This window comes from Artemia franciscana, chromosome 12 (genome assembly GCF_032884065.1).
Source record: "Artemia franciscana chromosome 12, ASM3288406v1, whole genome shotgun sequence".
Taxonomy (NCBI): Eukaryota; Metazoa; Arthropoda; class Branchiopoda; order Anostraca; family Artemiidae; genus Artemia; species Artemia franciscana.
In genome coordinates, this window is record NC_088874.1 from 7,116,667 (window position 1) to 7,131,588 (window position 14,922).

Sequence of the window (14,922 nt, forward strand, 5' to 3'; positions counted from 1 at the left end):
GAATCCTCTCACAAAAAATGAATGATTAATATTGAATGTGTAGAAGTAGTCCTGTACTAACAGTAAAATTTAAGGGGGATAGGTGCCGAGTATCCCATATAGGGACATTTTATCCCATATGGGTACACAAGAATAATTTTTCAAATGACAATAAGGGTGATATTAAAATAAAAACACAATATATACATATATATATATATATATATATATATATATATATATATATATATATATATATATATATATATATATATATATATATATTTACAATTATTCCATATGATGATTCTTTGGAACCACCTGAAAATGAACAAACTGGAAGACCCGAACGGGGAGCTGAAGCAAAGGGCATTGCTAAATTGTCTTAAATAATCAAAATCCAAATGAAGAAGAAAGACAAATGCAGTTAGAAGATATGCAACAGCGAATAATAAAACGTATCAAAAATGAAAATGAAGAGCAAAGACATGGGCGTTTAGCAGATAGGCGAAAACGAAAATTACAGCGTGTCAAAAAGGAAAATGAAGAGCAAAGACACTGGTAGTTAGAAGATATGCGAAAACGAGAATCTGAGTGAGTCAAAAATGAAAATGATGGGCAAAGAAACAGACTGTTACAATCCGAAATTATTCAATTAAAACAGCAGATTTACCACCGCATGAAAAACCATTCCTACTTGCAAGGTGTGAAAGATTCTGTGAAGACATTAGTAAATTTTGAAAAAGACCTCGAATTTGGTTAAAACTATACTTTTCAGGGATCGTGACCAGGGCAAGGTGACTCCTATAAGTCAGATTTCAAAGATGGCCGTTATTCAAATTTTTGACGTTTAACTTTCACGTAACAACCAACTTTCACATAATATGTCAATGGTTTAATATGAGAAAGGGCTAAGGAAAGGGAACGCAAAAACACCTTTTTACCTTTAATTTTAGGCTGTAGGTTCTAGATCCATTGCTTATAAGGTATAGTAATTTTTACTTCATATGAAATTTTTATTTTTAATGGATGAAGAGGAGAAAATAACTAAAAACATGTTCCTGCGACCTAATTTGACCTACAGTCGTTTCTAGGAGTTGTCTTTCTACAGTAGTGCATTTCTCCATATTACTAAGGGCTCGGTGCTCTGCGTTTTCACTATTTTCCAAGCCTGGCGTCTTAGCAAAACCAGCAAAATTGCGCAAGCTTCTGAAATTTTGACATTAAAAGTCAGATTGAGAGAATTGGACTAGTAACGACTTTCATATCCGTTTTCAGCATGGGCTTATAATTTTAAATTTGAAAAAAATTACCAAGTGTTATCATCGGCTGGCATTTTATAATTTTCTTATTCTCGTAAAGATGAAATTTGCAATAGAGTTTGGTAAAAAAAAAAAACATCTTTAACTTTCGGTTAATGTTTTTGGTCTGACATAAAAACAGGAATCGACTTTTGCAATGAAAAGTGAATGGTCAATGAAAAATTACTTTAATCTTTTTGGACTTTTTCATAAAACCAGTCCACAGTAAAAGTTTTTATCTTTAAGATACGATGAGATTGCCTAAATCTCTATTTCACGATTTACATTATAGGAGAAATCCAAAATACATTGTCTGCTAAGAGTATTATTCGGAAAAACACTTCAATAAGCTCTATTAGTACAATTAATACTGAATACTTTTTCTGAATAGCTTCTGTTTCATCTTCTTCTTTGAGTGCCTATTATTCTGCTCATTACTGGGTGCGCATTACTGAGTGCCTGTTATTACTCTGCTCACTACTTAGCCACTCTTATCGCCATCACTCTTTGAAAATATTTCTAAAACCTAAATAAAACAAAAACAAAACAGAATGGCAAACTTACTTAAGTTTCCCTGGAGATCCTTTCACCATATTTTCAATAAACTTTCTAATCATATCGGCACATAGTTTTCTTCCGCAAAACATTGCCCATTCTTCCGCGGTGAAATTTCTTCTAGGATCCCGAAGTTCAGACAATGCTCCTTAGGTTAAATGAATGAATGAGTCAAAATATAAAGTCTAGGATCTATTTTTTTCAAATTCGTATATTTTGGTGAAAATAAGGTTTTACGTAGAGGGACATTCAAATCGGATATGTTATGAACACTGATAAATTAGGCATTATTAAAAATACTTTTTTTCGACGTAGATAACTTCGAAGACCACACTGCCTTTCCATGACGAAAGTAAAATAGTTCAAAATAGGGATGAAACCTTTTTATTGACAGTAAATAGATGTAAAATTATTTAACTGGATATTTCGAACACATATACAGTGTTCATCATCAGCTGTAAAACTAAAAGACATGAATAAAAATAAACAAAATTTATACCTAATAAACTAATTACATATAGTTTATTGCTCTTATTTTTTTCAATGCAACAGCCGAGGCAAATCTCTTTGACCTTTTTGGTTCCGGTTAATTAGAATTACCTGACATATTACGTGGACACAGGTCATAGCTCTTAGGTGAGGTGATATTTACTTTGTTTGACCTCAGTAAACTATCATAAATTGAGTTCAATCCAAATTCACCTCTATCTCTGCTTATGGAATTATTCTTGAATAAATTTTTTTTAATTTCGATTGTTTCCCTGAAAATTTGCTTTAAACCTTGGTCCCTAGAAATCAAAGAAATATTTTCAAACAAAATAAAATGATTTGGAAAATTAAAGATATGTTCCGAGAGGGCCGACGTGAAATCTTCAGGTTTGGTATTTTGCTTTAAAGACGATGAAATAGAATTATGAAGTTGTAGCAATCTCATTTTTAAATTCTGGTTAGTACGTCCCACATAAGAGCTTCCACAAGTACATGGGATTTAATAAACCCTACTCTATTGCTCTACGGAAGTCCGATCCTTTCCAGAATTTAAAAAAAACTAGCCAAAGTATTACTACCTCTTAAAGCTACCTTTAAACCATTATTTTGTAAAATTCTTTTAAGTTTTTCACTCAAACCTGGAACATATGGTAGAGAACAAAAAATATCTTTCTTTTCTGTTGTTTCCAGAATATCGTCAGAAAAATAAGAGCAATAAACTATATGTAATTAGTTTATTAGGTATAAATTTTGTTTATTTTTATTCATGTCTTTTAGTTTTACAGCTGATGATGAACACTGTATATGTGTTCGAAATATCCAGTTAAATAATTTTATATTTATTCACTGTCAATAAAAAGGTTTCATCCCTATTTTGAACTGTTTTACATACTTTTTTTCATTGATAATTAGCTGGTAAAAATTAGTCAACCTTAGAAAGACAAGTTTCACAGATGTAAAGCAGTGTGTATAGTGTCCATACATTCAGCATGCTTATATTTATTCACTTAGTCAATGACAGCGATTTTCCTTAGGCAAGGGAGAGGGGGATAGGCAAAAATTTAGAAGGAGGAGGATGTTTACTGTAATTTATCAGGGATTAAGCTTGTAAAGGTTTTAGGGAGCAATCTCTCTCGTAGAGCTAGGGGGACTACATCCTTGCTTTCCCTAGATACATCCTTGGTCATTCTCTGTATTGTCTAAGCAACATTTATAAATATAATTTGGTAATTCTGCACCAAGCCCATATCCGGTGGGGAGGGGTGTACGGTGTTTAACCCTCCCCCCCCCCGTAAAAAAGAAAGATTTGGGTCCGACCCACAAAAACACAACAGGACTGTGTTTAAACAAATTTTTAGACCTCCCATTAGAACAAAAAAAAAACTCCCCAGGAAAAAAAAAACTAGACACACCTTTGCACAACGCATACATAAAGAAGAGTTTAGATCAGTGAATCCAAAAATCTTCGTAATAGGGATTCCTTTTCTTGATTAAACAAAAAAAACAAGTTTTTTTAAATGAAAGTAAGGAGCAACATTAAGACTTAAAACAAACAGAAATTACTCCGTATATGAAAGGGGGTTTTCCTCCTCAACGCCCCGCTCTTTACGCTAAAGTTCGACTCTTTCTCTTAACTCTATTTTTAAAACAGTAAGAAACTTTAGCGTAAAGAGCGAGGCGTTGAGAAGGAAAAGCCCCTTTCATATACGGAGTAATTTCTGCTCGTTTTAAGTTTTAATGTTGCTCCTTACTTTCATTTATAAAACTTATTTTTTTATTTCTGGACATTTTTGAATTAATGCATGTTTTGATCTTGGATCTCCACACATAAATAATTAAACGAAATTTGCATATTAATCGGAAGATTTTGAGAAAAAAGGAGCAAGGGAGGAGGCCTAGTTGCCCTCCAAGTTTTTGATTACTTAAAAAAGCAACTAGACCTTTTAATTTTTTACAAACGTTTTCATTGGTAAGAAATATACGCAACTTACGAATTAACTTACGTAACGAACTTCTATATTCGTATGTTCTATTGCGTATATGAGAGGGTTCAACCCTCGTCGATACCTCGCTCTTTACACTAAAGCTTAGATTTTGTCCCAATTCCTTAAGAATAACCTCTGAATCACAAAGGCCGTAGAATAAATAATTGAAATTACTAAAAATACTTTGGCGTAAAGAGTGAGGTATAACGAGGTGGTAAACCCCTCATATGCCTAATAATTTTTGTTCGTTTTAACTTTTAATGCTGCTCCTTACCTTCAGTAGAAAAACTTTTCATATTTATTTTTTCATTGTTTTTTCAAGCAATGCTAGAAAATCCTGCGCCCCCTTTATTAAAATTCTCTTCCCCCATGAGAATTTTCTCCAGGGAAATATCCTTCCACGTAACCCCCCCCCCCCTCAACTCTCCCCCAAACCAAAAAATGCCCCTGAAACTGTCTGTACACTTCCAAATAACCATTACTATATGTAAGCATTGGTGAAAGCTTGTAACTTGTAGCCCCTCCAACGGGAAGTGTGGGGGAGTAAGTCGTCCCCAAAGACATAGTTATAAGGTTTTTCGACTACGATGAATACATTGGCTATCTCAGAATTTTGATCTGGTGACTTTGGGAAAATAATTAGCATGGGAGGGCCTAGGTGCCCTCCAATTTTTTTGGTCACTGAAAATTAGGCCTTAGAACTTTCCATTTCCGTTAGAATGAGACCTCTCACAAGATTCTAGGACCACTGGGTCGATACGATCACCCCTGGGAAAAAAAAACAAAAAGACAAACAAACACGCATCCGTGATCTGCCTTCTGGCAAAAAATACAAAATTCCACATTTTTGTAGATAGGAGCTTGAGACTTCTACAATAGAGTTTTCTGATACGCTGAATCTGATGGTGTGATTTTCGTTAAGATTCTTTGACTGTTAGGGGGTGTTTTCTCCTATTTTCTAAAATAAGACAAATTTTCGCAGGCTCGTAACTTTTGATGGGTAAGTCTAAACTTAATGAAAATTTTATATTTAAAATTAGCATTTGAATTCGGTTCTTTTGATGTAACTATTGTTATAAAAATTCTGTTTTTAGAATTTTGGCTACTATTGAGCCAGGTCGCTCCTTACTTACAGTTCGTTACCACGAACTGTTTGATTCAAATAATTCTATAGCGTCCTATGTTAAGTAAAATAATGGCTGTTGATAAATAATAGATGAAAATAATTTAAGTTGAAGCACCTTAATTTTCTTATTTATTAACAATAAATATGTAAATTATAATTAATTCTATAAATAAGCCTGCAAATCATACTTAAATATTTGCACAGGTACAATTAAGTCATTTAATGGAGAATTTTGTTGAAAACATCCCTTTTCTTCTTTGATTGTTCTTCTTTGAATTTGAATTACAGTGACCGCCAGACAGCACTAGAACACTTTGCACAAATATGAAGTCAAACATAGAATTCATTTTTATCGGAATTCAAAATTTTTTCGATTTCAAAGTTGCTTTCAAACAGTTAGTCTTAGCACTATTAACTTAGCAAGATCCTTTTCTTCGGTGTATGTAAACTTTAAAAATATTCCCTAATCTAAACAACTACGAAGGATAAGTGCTCTTCAAACAGGGTTTATATAGAGTAACTCGTAGCAAAAAAGTGTTAGTAAAGAGAAACTCGTGCTTATAATCAAAATCTTAAATATATATACATATATATATATATATATATATATATATATATATATATATATATATATACATATATATATATATTTTTTTTTCATGTATATGAAATATATATATATATATATATATATATATATATATATATATATATATATATATATATATATATATATATATATATATATATATATATATATATATATATATTTTTAACTACGTAAAACTTGCGAATATACAACATTCTTGGCTGTCCCATTGTCTGTGCATATAAATAGATTGTCAGGTTTACCGACTCTTGAACATACAACATATAATTGTCCATGGGAAAAACAATCTGTATTCAGATCTATACATCATTATTCTAATGATTGCCTTTGATCTTTGTTGATGGTGATTGCTAATCGAACATTCCCTGTGTCCCCGTCGTCATTTATAAATCCCCCTGTGCCCCCCGGTGTCCCCGTTGTTGTTGTTTTCCTGTCTCCATGTGCGCGTAACACAAATTACGCACTATCCCGGTGTCCCGGTCGTCATTTTTGTCCCGGTCGTCATTTGTGTTCCGGTGTCCCGGTCTGTAATTTCTCTTTGAGTCTCCTGGTCGTCATTTATATTCCTTGTGTCCCGGTCGTCATTTGTGTCCCGGTGCTTTGTTGATAGTGATTGCTAATCGAACATTCCTTGTGTCCCGGTCGCTTTCTCTTTGAGTGTCCCGGTCGTCATTTATATTCCCTATGTGCCGGTGTCCCGGTCGTCATTTGTGTCTCGATGTCCCGGTCTGTAATTTCGTCAGTCGAAAACATGACGTCAGTCGACACACAAACATGACGTCACTCGACAGACATACACACACACAGACAACATATTTTTATATCTATCTATCTATCTTCTATATATATAAAAATAAGTTGTCTGTCTGTCTGTGGATCAGGTGACGTCATGTTTCTGTGTCGGCTGACGTCATGAAGTTAGTTGTCGTCATTTTTGCTATGACGGTGACGTCATTAAAGATATTTAAGGCATATATGTTCACGTAGAAATGAACTTACAAATGATGAACTTACAATGGCAAAAGCCGATTAAGATGCTCAAAGAGTCTATGCCAAAAAACTTGCTGCTGATAGAGAAAGTCAGAAAAGAAAGCGTGCCGAGGAATCAAAAGAACAGCAAGGAAAAAGGCTTGAGGCTAAAGAACGCAAAACCGCGCAGTTAGATAAACATCCACCTGGATAGCAAGAGTCAAAACATATCAAAACTGAAAATGATAGCGATGATGATTGGGTTTGGGATTTTGACTTGGATAAGGTCATCAATGCCTACCAGATTTTAGTTAAAAAAACAAAGGTTCAGCGATATGTATTTCATAGTGAAGCTGAAAAATAAAGAAGTAAAAGAAAACTGAAAAAAGAAAAAATGTAAAAAACTAAAAAATACTAAAAAGAAAAAACACTCAAAGAGAAATTACAGACCGGGACACAAATGACGACCGGGACAGAGGGAATATAAATAACGACCGGGACACTCAAAGAGAAATTACAGACTGGGATACCGGGACACAAATGACGGCCGGGACACAGGGAATATAAATGACGACCAGGACACAGGTATTTAAGAATATCGTTCAAAGACAAATTTTTAATTGTAAGAAGACCGTTGAAAGAGAAATTTCTAATTGTAAAATGACTGAAGAAACTACAATGGCAACACCCGAGGAAGCTGCTCAAAACGAATGTATTCAAGCCGAAGTAGCTGAGTTGGCAAAGCGTTATGTTTCAGGTTCTAGGTCCGAGAGGCTCCAGGTTTGAACCTTGGCTTTAGCATTAATACAAAAGAAGAAAAAAACTAAAAAAGGTAAAAACTACAAAAAAATGTTTCTGTGTCGACTGACGTCATGAAGTTAGTTGTCGTCATTTTTGCTATGACGGTGACGTCATTAAAGATATTTAAGGCATATATGTTCACGTAGAAATGAACTTACAAATGATGAACTTACAATGGCAAAAGCCGATTAAGATGCTCAAAGAGTCTATGCCAAAAAACTTGCTGCTGATAGAGAAAGTCAGAAAAGAAAGCGTGCCGAGGAATCAAAAGAACAGCAAGGAAAAAGGCTTGAGGCTAAAGAACGCAAAACCGCGCAGTTAGATAAACATCCACCTGGATAGCAAGAGTCAAAACATATCAAAACTGAAAATGATAGCGATGATGATTGGGTTTGGGATTTTGACTTGGATAAGGTCATCAATGCCTACCAGATTTTAGTTAAAAAAACAAAGGTTCAGCGATATGTATTTCATAGTGAAGCTGAAAAATAAAGAAGTAAAAGAAAACTGAAAAAATAAAAAATGTAAAAAACTAAAAAATACTAAAAAGAAAAAACACTCAAAGAGAAATTACAGACAGGGACACAAATGACGACCGGGACAGAGGGAATATAAATAACGACCGGGACACTCAAAGAGAAATTACAGACTGGGATACCGGGACACAAATGACGACCGGGACACAGGGAATATAAATGACGACCAGGACACAGGTATTTAAGAATATCGTTCAAAGACAAATTTTTAATTGTAAGAAGACCGTTGAAAGAGAAATTTCTAATTGTAAAATGACTGAAGAACCTACAATGGCAACACCCGAGGAAGCTGCTCAAAACGAATGTATTCAAGCCGAAGTAGCTGAGTTGGTAAAGCGTCATGTTTCAGGTTCTAGGTCCGAGAGGCTCCAGGTTTGAACCTTGGCTTTAGCATTAATACAAAAGAAGAAAAAACTAAAAAAGGTAAAAACTACAAAAAAACTAATATGGCGCGTAACGACTTACGCACGTGGGGGGGGCTTGGGGGGCGCGAAGCGCCCCACCAACTAGGTGTTGGGGTGGCGCGAAGCGCCACCCCTATAGCTAGTCTTCTATATATATAAAAATAAGTTGTCTGTGTGTGTGTGGGTCTGTCGGGTGACGTCATGTTTGTGTGTTGACTGACGTCATGTTTTCGACTGACGAAATTACAGACCGGGACATCGGGACACAAATGACGACCGGGACACCGGCACATCTTCTATATATATAAAACTAAGTTGTCTCTGTGTGTGTGTGTGTGTCTGTCGGGTGACGTCATGTTTGTGTGTTGACTGACGTCATGTTTGTCGACTGACGAAATTACAGACCGGGACATCGAAACACAAATGACGACCGGGACACCGGCAAGCACCGGGACACAAATGACAACCGGGACACAGGGAGCATAAATGACGACCAGGACATAAGTAAAAAAAACTAAAATACCTAAAAAAAAGGTAAAAACTACAAAAAAACTAAAAAGAAAAAAAAACTAAAAACTAAAATAAAAACAAAAAAAGCTCAAAAACTAAAAATACTATAAAAAAAGAAAAAAAGGAAAAAAAATGAAAAATAAAGGAGAAAAACAAAACTAAAAAAAAATAAAAAAAACTAAAAAGAAAAAAACAAAAAACTAAAAAAAAAGTAAAAACCAAAAAAAAACTAAAAAGAAAAAAAGGGGGAAAATACAAAAATTTATTTCATCATATACCATTTCAAAAACGAATGCATATACAGACCGGGACACCGGAATACAAATGACGACCGGGACACAGGGAATATAAATGACGACCGGGACACAGGGACACAACTACAACGGGGACGCCGGGGAGCACAGGGGGATATATAAATGACGAAGGGGACACAGGGAATGTTCGATTAGCAATCACCATCAACAAAACTCAAGGGCAGTCATTAGAATCATGAGGTATCACTAAAAAAACTAAAAAAAAGGTAAAAAACTAAAAACTAAAAAAAAAAACAATTCAAAAACGAATGTATATACAGACCGGGACACCGGGACACAAATGACGACCGGGATACCGGGACACAAGGAATATAAATGACGCCCAGGACACACAAAGAGAAATCACAGACTGGGACACTGGGACACAAATGACGACCGGGACGCAGGGAATATAAATGACGACCTGGACACAGGGACAAAACTACAACGGGGACGCCGGGGGGCACAGGGGAATATATAAATGACGACGGCGACACAGGGAATGGTCGATTAGCAATCACCATCAACAAAGCTCAAGGGCAATCATTAGAATTATGAGGTATAGATCTGAATACGGATTGTTTTCCCATGGACCATTATATGTTGCATGTTCAAGAGTCGGTAAACCTGACAATCTATTTATATGCACAGACAATGGGACAGCGATGAATGTTGTATATTCGCAAGTTTTACTTAGTTAAAAATATATATATATATCTATATATATAAAAATAAGTTGTCTGTGTGTGGATCTGTGGATGGATCAGGTGACGTCACCTGAAAAAACTGGATCAGGTGACAAAACTGAAAACTTAAAAAACTAAAAAAAGGCAAAAACTACAAAAAAAACTAAAAACTAATAAAAAAATAAAAAAGCTAAAAAACTAAAAAAACTAAAAAAAGGCAAAAACTACAAAAAAAACTAAAAACTAATAAAAAAGGTAAAAAACTAAAAAACTAAAATAAGGCAAAAACTACAAAAAAAAACTAAAAACTAATAAAAAAAAATAAAAAAGCTAAAAAACTAAAAAAACTAAAAAAACTAAAAAAAGGTAAAAAACTGAAAAAACTAAAAACTAAAAAAAAACTAAAAAAAAGGAAAAAAACTGAAAAATAAGCTAAAATAAAGGTAAAAACCAATAAAAAACTAAAAAAAAACAGAAAAAAACTAAAAAAAGGCAAAAACTACAAAAAAAAACTAAAAACTAATAAAAAAGTAAAAAAGCTAAAAAACTAAAAAAACTAAAAAAAACTAAAAAAAGGTAAAAAACTAAAAAAAAATAAAAAATAAAAAAAACTAAAAAAAGGAAAAAACTGAAAAATAAGCTAAAATAAAGGTAAAAACCAATAAAAAACTAAAAAGAAAAAAAGAAAAAACTAAAAAAATTTTCATCTAAAAAACTAAAAAAAACTAAAAAAGGTAAAAACTAAAAGAACTAAAAAAGAAAAAAATAAATGACGACACTCAAAGAGAAAGCGACCAGGACAAAAGGTATGTTCGATTAGCAATCAACAAAGCACCGGGACACAGGGAGTATAAATGACGACCAGGACATAAGTAAAAAAAAAACTAACAAAACTAAAAAGAAGGTAAAAACTACAAAAAAACTAAAAAGAAAAAAACTAAAAAAAGGCAAAAACTACAAAAAAAACTAAAAACTAATAAAAAAGCTAAAAAACTAAAAAAAGGCAAAAACTACAAAAAAAACTAAAAACTAATAAAAAAATAAAAAAGCTAAAAAACTAAAAAAACTAAAAAAAGGTAAAAAGCTAAAAAAACTAAAAACTAAAAAAAAACTAAAAAAAAGGAAAAAACTGAAAAATAAGCTAAAATAAAGGTAAAAACCAATAAAAAACTAAAAAAAAACTGAAAAAACTAAAAAAAGGCAAAAACTACAAAAAAAACTAAAAACTAATAAAAAAAGTAAAAAAGCTAAAAAACTAAAAAAACTAAAAAAACTAAAAAAAGGTAAAAAACTAAAAAAAATAAAAAATAAAAAAAAACTAAAAAAAAGGAAAAAACTGAAAAATAAGCTAAAATAAAGGTAAAAACCAATAAAAAACTAAAAAGAAAAAAGGAAAAAACTGAAAAAAATTTTCATCTAAAAAACTAAAAAAAACTAAAAAAGGTAAAAACTAAAAGAACTAAAAAAGAAAAAAATAAATGACGACACTCAAAGAGAAAGCGACCAGGACAAAAGGAATGTTCGATTAGCAATCAACAAAGCACCGGGACACAGGGAGTATAAATGACGACCAGGACATAAGTAAAAAAAAAACTAACAAAACTAAAAAGAAGGTAAATACTACAAAAAAAAAGAAAAATAACTAAAAACTAATAAAAAAACTAAAAAATCTAAAAATCTAAATAAACTAAAAAAGAAAAAAAAAGGAAAAAAATAAAGGAGAAAAACAAAACTAAAAAACGAATGTATATACAGACCGGGACACCGGGATACAAATGACGACCGGGACACAGGGAATATAAATGACGACCGGGACACAGGGACACAACTACAACGGGGACACCGGGGGAAACGGGGGGATATAAATGACGACCGGGACACCGGGACAGGGAATGGTCGATTAGCAATCGCCATCAACAAAGCTCAAGGGCAATCATTAGAATCATGAGGTATAGATCTGAATACAGATTGTTTTCCCATGGACCATTATATGTTGCATGTTCAAGAGTCGGTAAACCTGACAATCTATTTATATGCAAAGACAATGGGACAGCAAAGAATGTTGTATATTCGCAAGTTTTACGTAGTTAAAACCATATATATATATATATATATATATATATATATATATATATATATATATATATATATATATGTATATATATATATATATATATATATATATATATATCTATCTATATTCACAGGTGGGACATAGGGACACAACTACAATGGCGCGTAACTATTATGGCGCGTAACGACTTACGCGCGCGGGGGGGGCTTGGGGGGGGGGGGGGGGGCGCGAAGCACCACCCCAACAGCTAGTATATGGGGGGGGCGCAACAGCTAGTACAGCTAGTATACAGCTAGTATATATATATATACAGCTAGTATATGGGGGGGGGGGCGCAACAGCTAGTACAGCTAGTATACAGCTAGTATATATATATATATCTATCTATATATATAAAAATAAGTTGTCTGTGGATGGATGGATGGATGGATGTGTGGATGGATGTGTCAGGTGACGTCACCTGAAAAAACTGGATTAGGTGACGTCAAAACTGAAAAAACTAAAAAAAGGCAAAAACTACAAAAAAAACTAAAAACTAATAAAAAAAATAAAAAAGCTAAAAAACTAAAAAAACTATAAAGGTAAAAACCAATAAAAAACTAAAAAAAAAACTGAAAAAACTAAAAAAAGGCAAAAACTACAAAAAAAAACTAAAAACTAATAAAAAAAGTAAAAAAGCTAAAAAACTAAAAAAACTAAAAAAACTAAAAAAAGGTAAAAAACTAAAAAAAATAAAAAATAAAAAAAAACTAAAAAAAAGGAAAAAACTGAAAAATAAGCTAAAATAAAGGTAAAAACCAATAAAAAACTAAAAAAAAAAGGAAAAAACTAATAAATGACGACACTCAAAGAGAAAGCGACCAGGACAAAAAACTAAAAAAAAAGGCAAAAACTACAAAAAAACTAAAAACTAATAAAAAAAATAAAAAAGCTAAAAAACTAAAAAAACTAAAAAAAGGTAAAAAACTAAAAAAACTAAAAACTAAAAAAAAACTAAAAAAGGTAAAAACTAAAAGAACTAAAAAAGAAAAAAATAAATGACGACACTCAAAGAGAAAGCGACCAGGACAAAAGGAATGTTCGATTAGCAATCAACAAAGCACCGGGACACAGGGAGTATAAATGACGACCAGGACACAAGTAAAAAAAAAAATTAACAAAACTAAAAAGAAGGTAAAAACTACAAAAAAACTAAAAAGAAAAAAAAACTAAAAACTAATAAAAAAACTAAAAAATCTAAAATCTAAATAAACTAAAAAAGAAAAAAAAAGGAAAAAAATAAAGGAGAAAAACAAAACTAAAAAACGAATGTATATACAGACCGGTACACCGGGATACAAATGACGACCGGGACACAGGGAATATAAATAACGACCGGGACACAGGGACACAACTACAACGGGGACACCGGGGGAAACAGGGGGATATAAATGACGACCGGGACAAAAAAACTAAAAAGAAATAAAAACTAAAAACTAATAAAAAAAACTAAAAAATCTAAAAATCTAAATAAGCTAAAAAAGAAAAAAAAAGGAAAAAAATAAAGGAGAAAAACAAAACTAAAAAACGAATGTATATACAGACCGGGACACCGGGATACAAATGATGACCGGGACCCGGGACACAGGGAATATAAATGACGACCGGGACACAGGGACACAACTACAACGGGGACACCGGGGGGAAACAGGGGGATAACCTGACAATCTATTTATATGCAAAGACAATGGGACAGCAAAGAATGTTGTATATTCGCAAGTTTTACGTAGTTAAAACCATATATATATATATATATCTATATTCACAGGTGGGACATAGGGACACAACTACAATGGCGCGTAACTATTATGGCGCGTAACGACTTACGCGCGCGGGGGGGCTTGGGGGGGGCGCGAAGCGCCCCCACCAACTAGGTGTTGGGGTGGCGCGAAGCGCCACCCCAACAGCTAGTCTATATATATAAAAATAAGTTGTCTGTCTGTGGATGTGTGGATGGATGTGTGGATGGATGTGTCAGGTGACGTCACCTGAAAAAACTGGATTAGGTGACGTCAAAACTGAAAAAACTAAAAAAAGGCAAAAACTACAAAAAAAACTAAAAACTAATAAAAAAAATAAAAAAGCTAAAAAACTAAAAAAACTATAAAGGTAAAAACCAATAAAAAACTAAAAAAAAAACTGAAAAAACTAAAAAAAGGCAAAAACTACAAAAAAAACTAAAAACTAATAAAAAAAGTAAAAAAGCTAAAAAACTAAAAAAACTAAAAAAACTAAAAAAAGGTAAAAAACTAAAAAAAATAAAAAATAAAAAAAAACTAAAAAAAAGGAAAAAACTGAAAAATAAGCTAAAATAAAGGTAAAAACCAATAAAAAACTAAAAAAAAAAGAAAAAACTAATAAATGACGACACTCAAAGAGAAAGCGACCAGGACAAAAAACTAAAAAAAAAGGCAAAAACTACAAAAAAACTAAAAACTAATAAAAAAAATAAAAAAGCTAAAAAACTAAAAAAACTAAAAAAAGGTAAAAAACTAAAAAAACTAAAAACTAAAAAAAAACTAAAAAAGGTAAAAACTAAAAGAACTAAAAAAGAAAAAAAAAAAT

At 32.5% G+C, this 14,922-nt stretch overlaps 1 protein-coding gene and 2 long non-coding RNA genes across 7 annotated transcripts in view; 2 read left to right on the forward strand and 1 right to left on the reverse strand.

The window, feature by feature from the left end:
- LOC136033622 (uncharacterized) overlaps positions 1-14,922 on the reverse strand; it is a 193,968-nt gene that overhangs the window by 95,001 nt on the left and 84,045 nt on the right. For all 5 annotated transcript variants that reach the window (XR_010618977.1, XM_065714415.1, XM_065714414.1 and 2 more), the window contains one exon: positions 1,845-1,983. Coding sequence is in view for 4 of the 5 variants with exons in the window: in XM_065714415.1 (XP_065570487.1) it covers positions 1,845-1,983 (139 nt within the window). In the remaining variant the exon portion in view is untranslated. The remainder of the gene's footprint in view (positions 1-1,844; positions 1,984-14,922) is intronic.
- LOC136034183 (uncharacterized) lies at positions 10,532-12,124 on the forward strand. The gene is made up of 2 exons (XR_010619128.1): positions 10,532-11,050; positions 11,688-12,124. It is a non-coding gene; the product is annotated as an uncharacterized LOC136034183 (long non-coding RNA).
- The window catches only part of LOC136033620 (uncharacterized), a 4,520-nt gene continuing 2,292 nt past the window's right edge, over positions 12,695-14,922 (forward strand). Inside the window, exon 1 of the long non-coding RNA XR_010618976.1 lies at positions 12,695-14,885. This is a non-coding gene — a long non-coding RNA (uncharacterized LOC136033620). The remainder of the gene's footprint in view (positions 14,886-14,922) is intronic.